General features: G+C 43.9%; 1 protein-coding gene across 2 annotated transcripts in view; it reads left to right on the forward strand.

Annotated features, from left to right (window-relative positions):
* Window positions 1–1,449: 1,449 nt before the first annotated feature.
* Window positions 1,450–17,278, forward strand: part of LOC140201834 (rho GTPase-activating protein 25-like) — a 100,534-nt gene continuing 84,705 nt past the window's right edge. Inside the window, exon 1 of one of the 2 annotated variants that reach the window (XM_072266543.1) lies at window positions 1,450–1,679. In XM_072266543.1, coding sequence (XP_072122644.1) covers window positions 1,502–1,679 — 178 coding nt within the window. In that variant the 5' untranslated portion in view covers window positions 1,450–1,501. The remainder of the gene's footprint in view (window positions 1,680–17,278) is intronic. The other variant, XM_072266542.1, reaches the window with a different exon arrangement.

Genomic DNA, 17,278 nt, shown 5'->3' on the forward strand with positions numbered 1-17,278 from the left:
AAAAGAGAACAAACTACCATATACAAAAAGGAATAATAATAATAAATAAATAAGCAATAAATGTCAAGAACATGAGATGAACAATCCTGGAAAGTGAGTGCATAGGTTGTGGGAACATTTTAGTGATGGGACAAGTGAAGTTGAGTGAAGTCATCCCCTTTGCTTCAAGACAGGTCCTATGAAATGATAACACCAAGGAATTTAAAGTTGCTGATCCTCCGATGAGGACTGGCTTGTGGACCTTTGGTTTCTGAAGTTAGCTCCTTGGTCTTGTTGACATTGCGTGAGAGGTTATTGTCATGGCACCAGTCAGCCAGGTTTTCAATCTCCCTCCTATATGCTGATTTCTCACCACCTTTGATTCAGCCAATGATAGAGGTGTCATCAGCAAACTTGAGAATGGCATTTGAGCTGTGCTTAGCCACATAGTCATAAGTGTAAAGCCAGTGGAGCAGAGGGCTAAGCACATAGCCTTGTGGTGCACCAGTGCTAATGGACATTGTGGAGATGTTGTTGTCAATCCAAAATAACTGGGATTAAGTGAGGAGATTGAAGATCCAACTGCACAAAACGGTATTGAGGCCAATGTCAAGGAGCTTATTGATCAGTTCTGAGGGAGTGATAGTATTGAACGCTGAGCTGTTGTTGATAAAGAGCATCCTGATGTATGCAGCAAAATGGAGCAGATCCAAGCTGCTTCTCAGTCCTGAAGAAGGGTCTTGGCCCAAAACATCGACTGTTTATTCATTTCCATGCATGCTGCCTGGCATGCTGAGTTCCTCCAGCAATTTGTGTGTGTGTTGCTTTGGATTTCCAGCATCTGCAGACTTCCTCATGTTTAGGAGTTAATACGTTTCATCATCAACCTCTCAAAATACTTCAGCGCTATGGATGTAAGTGCCACTGGACGATAGTCACTGAGGCAGGTTACCATGTTCTTCTTAGGCACCGGTATAGCTGAAGTCTGCTTGAAGCTGGTGGGTACATCAGACTGCTGAAGCGGGAAGTTAAAGATCTCAGTGAACATTCCAGTCAGTTGATCAGCACAGGTCTTTAGCATTGGGCAAGGTACAAGGTACCCCATCTAGGCTGAATGTTTTTCATGGGTTCACCCTCTTGAAATTAATTTGCTTTGGTTAACCTTCAGATTCAATTATGACTCCTTTCAGAAACCCTGTAGAAGGGAAGTATAGGAAAGAGGAAAGACACCGGAATGAGTAAAGTAACTGCTAGCAAAAGCTTGCACTCTACCTAATACTTAGATAACTCAGAATGTGAAACATACACCCACTTCCTTATATGGCAAAAAACTTGTTTCTTTGCAACTTTAGCAAGAAAGTTGCAATGGGCACACCTGTCTGCATGAAACTGAGAACTGAAGGCTGGGAGAAGCAAGTGCAAGCAGGCTCAATCATTTTGTTAAAAATTATGAACTGAAACACAGAGAGCACCATCCTTCCTTGTGCATACGCTGGTCACAGTCGAGCTGTACGGAACAAGGATGTGGGTTGGCAGACATCTACATAAGCTGAGACAGGGACTTGCCCTCACAGAACAGAAGAGCGTGCATTTCGAAGACGAGCTACCTCCTCCAGCCTTTCAAAAGAGGGAGACCATGTCACTCAAGCTACCTCGGAACGTTTGGGATTTCAACCTTAAAGCTGATTCTGCACGTATAGGTACAGAGAGTCAAAAGCCTAACCTACTAATCTACTCTTTCCTCCTGTCTGTCAGTTTACTTTATATCTTGACTAAGACTGCTTTGGAAGCTGATACGGAAATTCCCTCCCCTGTATGTTGCAATTCATGAGCGTATCTGGTTACATGAACTAGGTGCAGTAGTGAGATTACGGGGGAAAGGAGAGAAGTTACTAATCAGTAAAGGTTGATTCTATGATTGAAAGTGGTGGGATTTAGTGACAAACAGCATGTATCTAGATATTCCTGGGAAACTGTGGATAATAGGCTCATTGAGAGAGATTTTCTGGAGAGTTTGTAATCTTGCTGTGCATTTCAAAACCTAAGTGATGCAGTAAAGCTTTGAGTCTTAGTGGGAGTTGATTGCACTCCTCTGATACACAGCGTTCTGTGGAGAGACATATATGAAAATATATTTAATTTTTTATTATATCATTGAGATCTCATTAGTATATGGTTGGACAGTTTGTGGGGAAATAAATCTAGTTGCCACGACATTTGGTGAGAGAGGAATCAGATCAGTGACCTACTTACTGTTTCTCAGAACGTGTGGCAGCTGCATTAAGAAATTACTGCTGCAGCAGATTTTCACTCACTTGGATATTTATGTAGACAAGCTTTCTGCAAACCTATCCTCTGCAAGGATTTACTGAGCTTGGTGGTGTAATATTTCATACTGGTGGAACTATGGTATTTGCTTACCTGTCAATTTTAACCAGACAATAAAATGTTTCAGTATATCATACAAATTTCATTTCTCTTACCATTTATGTATGCCCCCCATCCACTACTCTTCATTTCACTCTCCAATGTCTATGATCCTTCAGCCAGAAGACTTCCTGCTTAAGTCTCCATTTTTAAATTCCCCTTCCTCCCTCTTGGTCTTCACAATACTTGTCAAATCAGCACACTATAAAGAATTTCAGACTCCTTCACTTAAACTTTCCCTTTGCTGTTTACTGCCCACCATTTTTCTGTTGATGTTTTGGCGTGCCCACATGAATGCTACATTACAAAGCACGGCATTGTGGTTTGCATTAATAGTCTCCTTCCGTGTGTATCAATCAAAAATACTTTAGGTTACTGGAGTCACAGTATGTCCTTGCCAACCATCAGTACTAACCCTATTTACCTGCACTTGGCCTATTGCCTCTATGCTTTGCAATTTTGCGTGCTTGTCTAGATAGTCCTTAAGTGTTGCGAGAGTCTCTCTTTCCAACGTCCCATCAAGCAGTGTATTACAAACTCCATCCACCCTCTGAGTGAAGTAAATTCTTCCCAAGTTGCTTCTAAACCTCTTACCTCTTACTTTAAACCTATGTCCTCTGGTTACAGGCACCTCTGCTATTGGAAAACATTTACTAACGTCTACCTCTCGACTCCCCATATAATTTTGTACTTGCCTACTGACTGCCTTTTATGTCGCTGGCATTTAGAGCAGCAATGAAGGTCCTCCATCTCTGGCAGTGTTCAGGATTTCCTTCATCGTGTCAGTAGCCTCTTCTCGGTTTTCACTACTGTCAGTCATGCAAGCCCTGGGTGAAGACTCAGGAATACCGTCACAATCAGATGTAGAAGGATTCTTCATTGCTGTTTCCATAACAATTTTGTTTTACCAGTCAGGGTTGTTAGGTCTGAGATGAACCCCTGAACCTGGAGGATAGTTGAATTGCTCTTAGTCTGGCCTCTACCCTTTGACCTTTATTGCAAGGGTGATGCTACCAAGGGCCAAAGCACAAGGCCCTGACTTGAGCCAACGTAGCTCTCTGGGTCATCGAGGCACACAAGTCTCCAAACCGTGACAGGATTGTGGTCCTCTTGGAGGATAATTTTGTACACCTTTATCATAGTGTATAATAATGTAGAACAATCTACAGAATTCATAATTAGGGTTCAATTTAAATTCAAAAGGGCTTGTTGGCAGCAATTCAGTGCATATCTTGGCACAATTCCACTTTAAAATATGTTTACCGTTAGTGTATGGATCACGTGGAGGAATACATGCTTTCTCAGATTTAATAAGTGCCAGTGCGATGTGGTGGTTAAGCAACTACACATTGCAAAGCACCTTTCATAAATATTAAAGTCTACTTCATCCATGTTTCCAATTGCACCGGATTTCTTTCCTATTTGCCATAATGGGTTGTGTGCTTAATAAAAGACGAATATGCGGGAAAATGGAAGGGCTACTGTCACTCTTGTCGTTTGGCACAGCTGCAAAGGAACTTGAGTCATGTTTAAGTGGAAGAAAAACAAGCCAAAACTTGCTGTCACAACTCGGTAAGCTTGATGGACACCCATCACTGAAACTCATCAGCGTTTCCATACTCAACCAGTCCAACATCCTCGCAGTTGGTCTCACAACCCTGACTCTTGATGACTCTTGAAAACAGGCTTGATCAGGCTATTCCAGCCTGTTCAAGGCTGCTTTTCCCTCTCTTCCGTAATGTCGAGCACTCACAAGTTGACTGATATCTGCTGGCTCATCCTCCCTAATAAATTCAGTTCAAAAACCTTGTATACATTCACTCATATAAATCTCTTCACAACCTCACCCAAGCTCCTCCTCTGTGATCTGATCACTTATATGTTGTCACAGGTAAAGAAAAGGAGTAATCTGTGTACATACATCTATTGATGCTTCTGGACACATCTTCAGTGATGTTCCTGGAATCTTCGGGTGTTTCGGGTCTTTCAACATCATACAACTTCCTCCAGGTGACCCAGCTGGGGCTGATCAGACCCCAGCTTGTGTCCAGATGGCTAGCTACTTATGACTCTATGGCTGCCCTCTTTTGAGCCACAGCCATCTTGAGGCCCTCCCTGCTGCGTCGGTGGTACTGCGGATGGCTCTCCTCTTCCTCTCTCCCTCGATGCCCAAAATACTGAAGGCTCTAACTAAAGAATCGGCTACGAATCCCGTACAACCAACCTCCACTGAGAGACACCTCGCTCTCCATCCAACCTGCTGACAGTTGCTGACCAGACCTGCGTACTTGAAGAGCTTCCTTTCAAAGGCCTCCTCCAAGCTATCTTCCCATGGGACTCTCAGCTCTAGCAGCACCACTTGCTTAGTAGACTCAGACACTAGGACAATGTCTGGTCGCAGGGTGGTGGCTGCGATATGGTTGGGGAACTTCAGCGGCCCTTTAAGGTCCACCAACAGCTGCCAGTCCCTTGCAGAGGTCAGGATGTCTGCAGATGTCCTTTTGGCAGGTATTGGCTGCTCCCCAGCTCTGACAAAGGCAATTGTCTGCTTGGCGGGTCGGGACTGCTTCGCCCACTCAATTCCTGCGCTGACGGCTTCAGCGATGGTCTTCAGGACCTGATCATGCCTCCACCTGTACCGTCCCTCACCAAGTGCCCTTGCACAGCCGCTGAGGATGTGCTCCAGGGTTCCTTGCTTGGAGCACAGTGGGCACGCAGATGACTCTGCCTTGCCCCATGTGTGCAGGTTTGATGGGCTTGGAAGCACATCGTACACTGCCTGGATGAGAAATTGGATGCGGTGTGGTTCGGCTTTCCAAAGATCAGCCCAGGTCACTTTCCTCTCAACCGCATTCTCCCATCTTGTCCAAGCTCCCTGTTGCTTCATTCCCACTGCCTTACAGGCTCTCATCTCCTCCACTACTGCTCTCACCTCCTCCTGAACTAGACGACGCCTTTCCTTCCCTCTGGTGTCCATTTGGGGAGTTGGAAAGGATCCTAGCCCAGCTCGGCCTCGTGTGACCACTCCCACCAGCCTCCTGTGACTCAGCCTCGCCTCTGCCTCCTGAACAGCTTCCTCTGCCCTCCAGTTCCTGCCAGTACCTACTTGGATCCCTGCTCTAGCCACCTTCAGGTCACTTGAGTCCCTATACTGTATGGATAAAGGTATGTTTTACAATAATGAAACACAATGAGTTAAATGGGCAGAGTCAACCCTGGTATTCCTACCATTATTTAACCTTTATTTAATATCAACAGAGTTTATCAATTTTGTAGTTAGTACTGCCTCCGTGTGATGTGTACGATATACCTGTCAATATAATTCTGATAGAAATGAGATACAGATGTGTCCCAATACCTTAAGTAAGACATGACACACATTGCTAAATATGGCTCTTCCTGTTCCAAGGTAACAAATACTTGAAGTGTTGAAATGCATGCAGTTTTGGAGACTGATGCAGAATGAATTGAAATGATTCTTAGACCATGTTTCGAAGTGCTTTACTGTCAGGAGTGCACTATTTTGAGTTTAAATGTTTTGAGATGAAATGTGATTCTTCAATGAAGACATAGTACAATATACACCACGCCGTCAATGAACATATATGTATGTGACTCATATCACTAACATTCAGATGGTTTTCTAAGTGATTTTGCAACATCGCAGAGGAACGGTTGACTTGAGTCATGTTGTTTGCAGATCTTAGTGAACAGTGCAAATGTTGATTGGCTGACTCCTGTGACAGGATGTGGGTTCACGATAACACTACAAAGTAACTACAACAGCACAGTGAGAACAGTGTCCATTTTTCCTTGCTGCTCAGTCAGCCAGTGTGATTCAGTGGTCCTTTAGTGACTTCTCAACGTCTTTCAAATAACTCTCCTTTATCCCCCTTCATGGGCATTTACCCACTAAGTTGAGTGAAAATCAAAAATCTGCAGGAGTTGGAAATCTGAAATGAGATTATGAAGTCCTGGAAACATGCTCCTTCTCTTTTCATATTTGCTGTCTTAGCTGCAGAGTACTTTCAGCATTTTTAGTTTTTAATTTGACTCAGTAAGTTGGATCAACATGAGGAGCAGGATTCAGCACTGGGGCTTATAACACGTGTATAGTACTTTTTTAGTACATACAAATTAGCGGCAAGAACAGGCCACGTAGATCCTCAAGCCTGCTTTGGCAATCAATAAAATCTCATCTGATCTGACTGTGCCCTCTGCACTCGCAATGTCTCCAGTTAACCCTCTTCCCCTTTGCTTATCAAGTACTTGCATACCTCTTAAAATGTTGATAGACTCTGTTTCTACCGCCTTTTGAGGTAGAATTCTAAAGACTCACAGACCTCTGAGACAGAAAAAAAAAAACCATCTCTGTCTTAAATGGATGATTCCATTCCTTATTCTTAAAATCACCCGGGTTAAGACTCCTCAAAAACAAGGAAGCATCATCTCTGTATCCAACCTGCCAAGAGCCCTCATGATTTGATATTTCAATCAAGTTGCCTCTCACTCTTCTAAATCCATTAGATGCAACTGTCTATTATTGTTCATTACTGATCTTCTACTTAGCAAAGAATCTGAACAGTTCTCATAGCATTTACATCCTTCCTTAAATAGAAGAGCAATAATGAACACAGTGCTCCAGATGTAGTCTCACCAATGCCTTATGTAAAAGTTTTTCTAATTACTTGCTGCACCTGCACACTAACCTTTTGCAGAGTACGTGTTAGAATATTCAGAGATCTTTGTGTTTTGTAGCTCAGATAGTGCTCACCATGTTAAACTTCATTTGACAGATCTACTACATGCCCAATCACTGAACTTATCTATTTCTCTTTGTATCTTCCTTATGTCATCTTCATAATTTACTTTCCTGACTACCTCATGGGAGCTGGCTGCCATTAGACACCTGCCAAATCAATACAGCTTACACAGAATGCTGCCTCTGACCACAGTCAAGGAGACGCTTCTTTTCTTTTCATGGTGATCAGCCTGTCTCCAGGGGTTCATTACAGTACAGTTCACACAGCAATTAAATAAAGAAGTGAAAGCAGTGGAATAACTCAATCTTTTGAAAACTTTTGTCGCAAGTGGAAAAGTTTGGAGTCAAATTTTAAAATGAGTGAATGCCTATAGGAATGGAGGGAACTGAGAGGCTGAGGAATGAAGAGAGGTAATATGACAAAAGGTCAATAATTCAAAATAAAAACAAATTCAAATAAAGGAAGGAAAAAAAAGTGGAACTGTAAAGATGAACTCTTTTCCAATTTTGTTAAACTCCAGAAAGCTGTCATATGTTAAGTTGGAAGATGAGGTGCTGTTGATTGAGCTTATTAGATCAAAGCAAGATTTAAGCTATGTTGCACCAGGAGTGAGGGGAAGAATAAAGGTGATGATCCAGTGGAAACTTGCAGACTGATGAAGATATCGTATAAAGTGGTGACCGAATCTCAGTATGGAGAAGACTGCATGTCAACAGCAAATGCGGTATTCTGAATTAAAAGTACAAGTAAGTAATTTTTCCACTTGGTTTGAGGCTCTGTACAGTGAGAAGAAGCAAAAGAGAATGTTGTGCTTTCTATTTCAATTTGTTTCCTTTTCCTTTTCTGTCTCCAAATGTCGTTTGTTTTAAAGTCATTATTACCTTTCTTTTTGTGTTACCGTTTCTGGTCTCCACCTATCACAATCATTTTGCTTCTCACTTCTCTCCCTCTCTGCAATTGAAATCGTGCTTGTTTTCTCAGTTTTCCAGTTCTTTTGACCAGGGAATGTTAAATTGTTTTTTGCCCCACTGACGCTGCCTGGTGTGCTAAGCATTTCCACCATTTCCTGTTTGGTTTTGGATTGTTGCCATCTGGAGTTCTTTGCCCCATAGGTTGTACCTTTCTTGTGGTTGTACAGGAACATGTCAAAAAACAATAAGCACAGTTGTGTACGTAAGTCTGTTTTAAACAGAACTGACCATTTAATTCCATGTGGTGAACTTGTGAAGCAAGTGCACTTTTTTCATGCTCTGCATGGTTTTTCTTGATAGCAGGTAAGAAGACCATTAGAAGTTGCCTTGATAGTTCAGCTCATCCCAAATCGGTGAGACCTCTGGTAGTAGCCTGCTGCATTTACCAACTAAGTCATGAAAGAACTTCTTTCTAGTGGCTGTTTTTAGGTTTTAGGGGTATCCAAAGATCAACAATTCAGCAAAAATGACACGTTAGAAACTTCACTCTATTTAGTTCCACTAACATCAGTACAGTTGAGAGATATGGAGCTGCCAACCTGTAATTCCCTGAAGTTGATTATAGTAATTACTCAAGATGAATATGCACCTCAAAGACACAATGGTGTACATTCATGCATTAGCACAAGGCTAAGGCCAACAAGCTAATATTCAAATGTAAGTCCATGAGACACAAATGAACTAGTACATGCAAAGATGGAGGCCAGAGGCCTCCATTGGTTAGGATCAAGCATAGGTGTTGCATCCCAGCTACTAGATATGCAAGCCAGGGCAGTACAAAATGTACAGCAAGCTGTGGCCCATGTAGCAAGCTCTCCCTCTCCATGCAGCTGATGAACCCAAAGGAATGACAGAGACTGACACAATTTGGCACAAGTAGCATCGTAGGTTGCCAGTCAAGGTTGAACTCAATGTAAGACTGCCTTAGGGACTCCAGCTCCAGATTTGATTCTTGGGGTTTACTCCTGAAGCCCTCCTCACAAGTGGGAACAGCCGCAAGGCAGTAGAGGTTTGAGATCAGACTTTTCTTTCTCCTAGATGAGCTGCCAACTGCTGCCTGACGAGCCCCATCTGCCGAAGAGACTGGTTTTTAAGTACCAATAACCTGCATTTGCCCCTTCTCCTGTAAGTAGAAACGGTTCCACTGGGTTTAGTAGCTAAGCCAAACGTAAAGTCTAGGAGTTGAACTTGGTTGTCGGAGACTATCTGAGTCGCACGCCATTGGAAGCAATTAATAGGTGGTAGGATCTTATCCCCATTACCATCGCTGGCTATAACATCCTTAAGGAACAAAGATGCAAAGCTGACACATACAAAAACGAATAAATAGGAGCCAACGTATTAATGCATGGGTACATATAGATGCCAATACACACATGCCAACACTCATACACACATAATTTTGCTAGGCACATGCAGTGTCAGGAAATTTAAGAGGCTGCAATTGGAGTGCAATGTGTTTTGACAATATTGCCCTATGCATTGCTTGAACAATTATACATTTTATTTTAGACTCCAACTTTCTTCCTGTTAAGATAAAAGGAAGGAAGTCAGTTCTTTCTTGTGCCCCAGGCAAAGCACTTCTGTAAGTTTTTGTTTTACCTCAGCGAAAATCCCCATGTCTGAGAACAGTTGTGTGGGACCTTGACTACCAAGAACCTAATATTAGCTATAAGCAGATGAAATCCATTTTCATTTGTGGAAGTTAAGAGAAAGGCAAACTCATTTAAAGTGACAGGTTCTTGGATTTGAGTAAAGTAGAAAAACTGCATCTAACATCCAGCTGAGTTGGGCACTCACTGGAAGGAATTGGTATTTGAGAGTTGGTGGAGGGGCTGGAAATGGAGCTTGTAACAAACAACAGGCTGAGAAGCTTTTGACTGCATCAGACAGCAGTCTCACAGTGTGGTGTTGAAATCATACCAGGAACAAGTAAAGCCAAAACACAAGAGATCCTGCAAATGCTGGAAATCCAGAGCAACGCACAACTTGCTGGAGGAACAGGCAGCATCTGTGGAAGGAAATAAGCAGTAAACGTTTTGGGCCATGACCCTCATCAGAATTGGACAGGAAGGGGGAAGAAGCCAGAATAGGAAGATGGGGGAGAGAATGCATATAGCGGGCAGGTGATAGGTGAAGCCATGTGAGGGGGAAGGTGAGATGAAGTATGAAGCTGGCAGATGACAGGTGGAAAAGCTAAAAGGCTGATGAAGGCATCTGATAGAAGAGGGGAGTGGACCATGGGAGAAAGGAAAGGAGGAGGGATACCAGAGGAAGATGATGGGTAGGTGAGGAGAGGGGAAGAGGTAAAAGGGGGAGCTAGAATGAACAAGAGAGAAGGAGAAACAGGGAGAAATTACTGGAAGTTAGAGAAATCAATGTTCATGTCATCACATTGGAAGCTACTCTGATGGGATATGAGGTGTTGCTCCTCCAACCTGAGAGTGACCTCATTGAGGCAGTAGAGGAGGTCCTGGATAGACATGTTTAGAATGGAAATGAAAGTCAAATTGAAATGGGTAGCCACCGGGAGATCCTGTCTTTCACAGCAGACAGAGCGAAGAAGATCAGCAAAGCTGTACCCAAATCTGTGTCAGTTCTCACTGATGTAGAGGAGGCCTAACCAGGAGCACTGGATACAATAGGTGACCCCAACCGACTCACAGATGTAGCGTCACATCACCTGGCAGGACTATTTGGGGCTATGAATGGTGGTGAAGGTGTAGGTGATGGGGCAGGCACAGTTCTTGTCCCGCTCTCTCCAATTAGCGACAGACCAATCAATTTGAAGAGAGAGCGAGCTCTGCACAGGTCAGGGAGAAGTGCACAGATGCAGTAGGTCGTCATCGCGCAAGGACGCTGAGAAAGATCTGAAATAAAAGAGAGACCCCGTCTAGAGGAGCAGTCATCGGAGCAGTGTAAGTCAGGGTAGTAAAGCTTTGGCTGATCGGGGCTTCAGCGAGGACAGGCCTAGCTGAGGTCGGTAACTTTTTTATCCGCCGCTAACAAGAATAGTGGGTATGACTGCGAGACCAGTTTTCTGTTCTGGCTGTCAGACGTGGGATGTACAGGAGACTTCCGGCCTCCCTCTTGGCCACATCTGTGCCAGGTGCATAGAGCTGCAGCTCCTTAGAGACCGAGTTAGGGAACTGGAGCTGCAGCTCGATGACTTTCGGCTTTTCAGGGAGAGTAAGGAGGTGACAGACAGGAGCTACAGGCAGGTAGTCACCCCGGGGCCACAGGAGACAGATGAGTGGGTGACCGTCAGGAGAGGGAAGGCAGGGCATCGGGTAGTGGAGGGCACCCCTGTGGCTGTACCCCTTAACAATAAGTAGACAATAGACAATAGGTGCAGAAGTAGACCATTCGGCCCTTCGAGCCTGCAGCGCCATTCTGAGATCATGGCTGATCATCTACTATCAATACCCGGTTCCTGCCTTGTCCCCATAACCCTTGATTCCCCTATCCATAAGATACCAATCTAGCTCCTTCTTGAAAGCATCCAGAGAATTGGCCTCCACTGCCTTCTGAGGCAGCACGTTCCACACCTCCACACCTCTCTGGGAGAAGAAGTTCCTCCTCAACTCTGTCCTAAATGACCTACCCCTTATTCTTAAACCATGCCCTCTGGTACTGGACTCTCCCAGCATCTGGAACATACTTCCTGCCTCTATCTTGTCCAATCCCTTAATAATCTTATATGTCTCAATCAGATCCCCCCTCAATCTCCTTAATTCCAGCGTGTACAAGCCCAGTCTCTCTAACCTCTCTGTGTAAGACAGTCTGGACATCCCAGGAATTAACCTAGTGAACCTACGCTGCACCTCCTCCATAGCCAGGATGTCCTTCCTTAGCCCTGGAGACCAAAACTGCACACAATACTCCAGGTGTGGTCTCACCAGGGCCCTGTACAAATGCAAAAGGATTTCCTTGCTCTTGTACTCAATTCCCTTTGTAATAAAGACCAACATTCCATTAGCCTTCTTCACTGCCTGCTGCACTTGCTCATTCACCTTCAGAGACTGATGAACAAGTACTCCTAGATCTCTTTGTATTTCTCCCTTACCTAACTCCACACCGTTCAGATAATAATCTGCCTTCCTGTTCTTGCTCCCAAAGTGAATAACCTCACACTTATTCACATTAAACGCCATCTGCCAAGTTTCTGCCCACTCACCCAGCCTATCCAAGTCACCTTGAATTCTCCTAACATCCTCATCACATGTCACACTGCCACCCAGCTTAGTATCATCAGCAAACTTGCTGATGTTATTCACAATGCCTTCCTCTAAATCATTGACGTAAATCATAAACAGCTGTGGTCCCAATACCGAGCCCTGTGGCACCCCACTAGTCACCACCTGCCATTCCGAGAAACACCCATTCACTGCTACCCTTTGCTTTCTATCTGCCAACCAGTTTTCTATCCATGTCAATATCCTCCCCCCAATGTCATGAGCTCTGATTTTACCCACCAATCTCCTATGTGGCACCTTATCAAATGCCTTCTGAAAGTCAAGGTACACCACATCCACTGGATCTCCCGCGTCTATCTTCCTGGTTACATCCTCAAAAAACTCCAATAGATTAGTCAAGCATGATTTGCCCTTGGTAAATCCATGCTGGCTCAGCCCAATCCTATCACTGCTATCAAGATATGCTGCTATTTCATCTTTAATAATGGACTCTAGCATCTTCCCCACTACTGATGTTAGGCTAACAGGGCGATAGTTCTCTGTTTTCTCCCTCCCTCCTTTCTTAAAAAGTGGGACAATATTAGCTATTCGCCAATCCTCAGGAACTGATCCTGAATCTAAGGAACATTGGAAAATGATCACCAATGCATCCACAATTTCCAGAGCCACCTCCTTTAGTACCCTAGGATGCAGACCATCTGCACCTGGGGATTTGTTAGCCTTCAGTCCCATCAGTCTACTCATCACCGTTTCCTTCCTAATGTCAATCTGTTTCAGTTCCTCTGTTACCCTATGTCCTTGGCCCATCCATACATCTGGGAGATTGCTTGTGTCTTCCCTAGTGAAGACAGATCCAAAGTACTTATTAAATTCGTCTGCCATTTCTCTGTTTCCCATAACAATTTCTCCCAATTCATTCTTCAAGGGCCCAACATTGTTCTTAACTATCTTCCTTCTCTTCACATACCTAAAAAAACTTTTGCTATCCTCCTTTATATTCCTAGCTAGCTTGCGTTCATACCTCATTTTTTCTCCCCGTATTGCCTTTTTAGTTAAGTTCTGTTGCTCCTTAAAAACTTCCCAATCATCCATCTTCCCACTCACCTTAGCTCCGTTATACTTCTTTTTTAATGCTATGCTATCTCTGACTTCCTTTGTCAACCACTGTGGCCACTTTCCCCCCTTTGAATCCTTCCTTCTCCGGGGGATGAACTGATTTTGTACCTTGTGCATTATTCCCAAGAATACCTGCCATTGCTGTTCCACTGTCTTTTCTGCTAGGATATCCAACCAGTCAACTTTGGTCAGCTCCTCCCTCATGGCTCCATAGTCTCCTTTGTTCAACTGCAATACTGACACTTCTGATCTGCCCTTGTCCCTCTCAACTTGCAGATAAAAACTTATCATATTATGGTCACTACCTCCTAATGGCTCCTTTACTTCAAGATCACTTATCAAATCCTGTTCATTGCACAACACTAAATCCAGAATAGCCTTATCCCTGGTCGGCTCTCGTACAAGCTGCTCCAAAGATGCATCCCGTAGGTACTCTACAAACTCCCTATCCTGGGGTCCAGTACCAACCTGATTTTCCCAGTTCACCTGCATGTTGAAATCCCCCATAACTACTGCGACATTTCCTTTGCCACATGCCATTGTTAACTCCCTATTCAACTTGCACCCAATATCCATGCTACTGTTTGGGGGCCTGTAGATAACACCTATTAGGGTCTTTTTGCCCTTACTGTTCCTCAGTTCTATCCATACTGATTCTACTTCTCCTGATTCTATGTCCCCCCATTTTGAAAAGTACTCCATTTTGAGAGCTGTTGGGCGGGCGGGGGGGGGGGGTGACCTACCTGGGGGAAGCAACAGTGGCCGTGTCTTTGGCACTGAGTCTGGCCCTGTGGCTCAGGAGGGTAGGGAAAGGAAGACGATGGCAGAGGTAATAGGGGACTCTATAGTTAGGGGGACAGATAGGCAATTCTGTGGGCGCAAAAAAGAAACAAGGGTTGTAAATTGCCTCCCAGGTGCCAGAGTTCATGATGTTTCTGAGTGCGTCCACAATATCCTGAAATGGGAGGGTGAGCAGCCAGAGGTCGTGGTACATATTGGTACCAACAACATAGGTAGAAAAAGGGTGGAGGTCCTGAAAGCAGAATACAGTGAGTTAGGAAGGAAGCTGAGAAGCAGGACCTTAAAGGTAGTAATCTTGGGATTGCTGCTTGTGCCATGCGTCAGTGAGTGTAGGAATAGAATGAGGTGGAGGATAAATGTGTGGCTGAGGGATTGGAGCGGGGGGCAGGGAATCAGAGTTTTGGATCATTGGGACCTCTTCTGGGGCAGGTATGACCTGTACAGAAAGGACGGGTTGCACTTGAACCTGAGGGGGATCAAATCCCGGTGGGGAGGTTAGCTAATGCTATTTGGGGGGTTTAAGCTAGATTTGCAGGGGGGTGGGAAATGAAGAGAAGAGGCAGAGGATGGGGAGGTTGGAGCACAAGTAGAGACAGCTTGTAGGGAGTTTGTGAGGAAGGATAGGCAGATGTTAGAGAAAAGGTGCACTCAGCTTGATGGTTTAAGATGTGTCTATGTCAATGCAGGGAGTATCATAAACAAGATGGATGAACTTGGAACGTGGATGAATACGTAGAACTATGAAGTTGTGGCCATTACAGAGAACTGGATGTCTCAGGAGCAGGAATGGCTGCTGAGTGTGCCAGGTTGTAGATGTTTCAAAAAGAACAGAGGGGGAGGCAAGAGATGGAGGCATGGCATTGCTAATTAGGGATAGTGTCATGGCTGCAGAAAAAGAGGTCATGGAGGGATGGTCTACCAAGTCAGTGTGGGTGGAAGTCAGAAACAGGAAAGGGGCAACAACTCTACTGGGTGATTTTTATAGACACCCCCCCCAATAGTAACAGCGATATCGAGGAGCAGATAGGGAGGCAGGATTTATGAGCATTTGGAGAGACATAATCTGATTAGGGATCGTCAGTATGGCTTTGTCAAGGGCAGGTTGTGCCTTACGAGCCTGATTGAATTCTTTGAGGAAGTAACAAAACACATTGGAAGCAGGTACAATAAGGTCTTTTAAGCGCCTCTTAGATAGGTACATGGAGTTTAGAAAAATAGAGGGCTATGTGCTAGGGAAATTCTGGATAGTTTCTAGAGTAGGTTAAATGGTTGGCACAACATTGTGGGCTGAAGGACCTATAATGTGCTGTAGATTTCTATATTCTATGTTCTATTTTGGCAGGGATAAGTGCCAGGAGGGATATTAGTGGGGAGGGATGAATGGACAAGGGAGTCACAAACATAGTGATCCCAGTGGAACATGGAGATTAGGGGAGGGGGAAAGATGTGTTCAGTGATCAGATCCTGTTGGAGGTGGGAAGAACTGCAGAGAATGATGTGCTGGATGAGAAGGCTTGTGGATGGTCGATTAGGACAAAATGAACACTATCCCGGTTATGACAATAGGAAGATGACAGCAAGTAAACCCAAAGAGTAATACAAGTCAGGAGGTTTGGAAACCTCAGCAATCAGCTGGAATAACTGGGTGAAACTATGATGTAAAGAGCCTGTTGAATCTACAAGCAAGATAAATAGAAAGAGAACTGAGAAAAGAGGAAGAGAACAAAGTTGTTCCCAAAAGAAGAAGTCCTGTCTTTGAGAAACGAGAGAATTGGTGTATTTTGAGTTCTGAAGGAAATACATCATTCAAAAAAGGTTCATAACGTGGCATTGGATAGTTATTTCTGGAAAGAATGCTAGGACATAACATATAAGTTAACTCCAGGCTGTTATGTTTTGTAACTTCAAAACGTTAAAACTAACACAGAGCCCGAAATGTGGGTCTAACTTTGTGTTTATTCTTAGCCAGGCGCACACATAGCCTGTGGTCGCATGATGATGTTTGCAATTCACATATTTATATCTATATACAGTGCCTATAGAAAATATTCAGCCCTTTTGGAAGTTTTCATGTTTTACTGTTTTATCACAGGGGATTTAATTTGGCTTTTTTTTTGACACTGATGATCAAAAGAAAAAGACTCTTTCATGTCAACATGAAAACAGATCTACAACTTTAATTAATTACAAATATTAAACAAGGTAATTGATTGCATAAGTATCCCTTTTGTATTGCATCCCCTCTGTATCTTGGAAGTAGGTACAGAGGGGATGTCAGGGGTAAGTTTTTTACACAGAGCGTGGTGAGTGCGTGGAATGGGCTGCTGGCAGCGGTGGTGGAGGCGGAAATGATAGGGTCTTTTAAGAGACTCCTGGAAAGGTTCATGGTGCTTAGAAAAATAGAGGGCTATGGGTAAGCCTGGGTAGTTCTAAGGGAAGGACATGTTTGGCACAGCTTTGTTGGCCGAAGGGCCTGTATTGTGCTGTAGGTTTTCCATGTTTCTATGTTTCGATAAGTATTCACACCCCCCCACCCCTTTAAATGTGACACACACCAAATCATCACTTCTGTAGCCAATTGGTTTTAGAAGTCACATAATTAGTTAAATGGAAATCTGTTCTTGGAGATCTGTGTGTAGTCAAGTTGTTTCAGTTGATTATCTGGAAGGTCCAGCTGCTGGTGAGTCAGTATCCTGGCAAAAATACACCATGAACACTAAAGAACACTCCAAGCAACTCTGCGAAACAGTTATTGAAAAGCAGAAGTCAGGAGATGGACACATGAAAACTTCCAAGTCACTGAATATCCCTTGGAGTACAGTTAAGTCAATCATGAAGAAATGGAAAGAATATGGCACAGTTGTAAATCTGCCTAGAGCAGGCCGTCCTCAAAACCTGACTGACTGTGCAAGTAGGAGACAAGCAAGGGAGGCCACCAAGAGACCTATAACAATTCCAGGGGAGTTACAAGCTTCAGTGGTTGAAATGGGAGAGACTGTGCATACAACAACTGTTGCCCAGGTGC

The sequence above is a fragment of the Mobula birostris genome, chromosome 8, assembly GCF_030028105.1.
Source record: "Mobula birostris isolate sMobBir1 chromosome 8, sMobBir1.hap1, whole genome shotgun sequence".
Lineage (NCBI taxonomy): Eukaryota > Metazoa > Chordata > Chondrichthyes > Myliobatiformes > Myliobatidae > Mobula > Mobula birostris.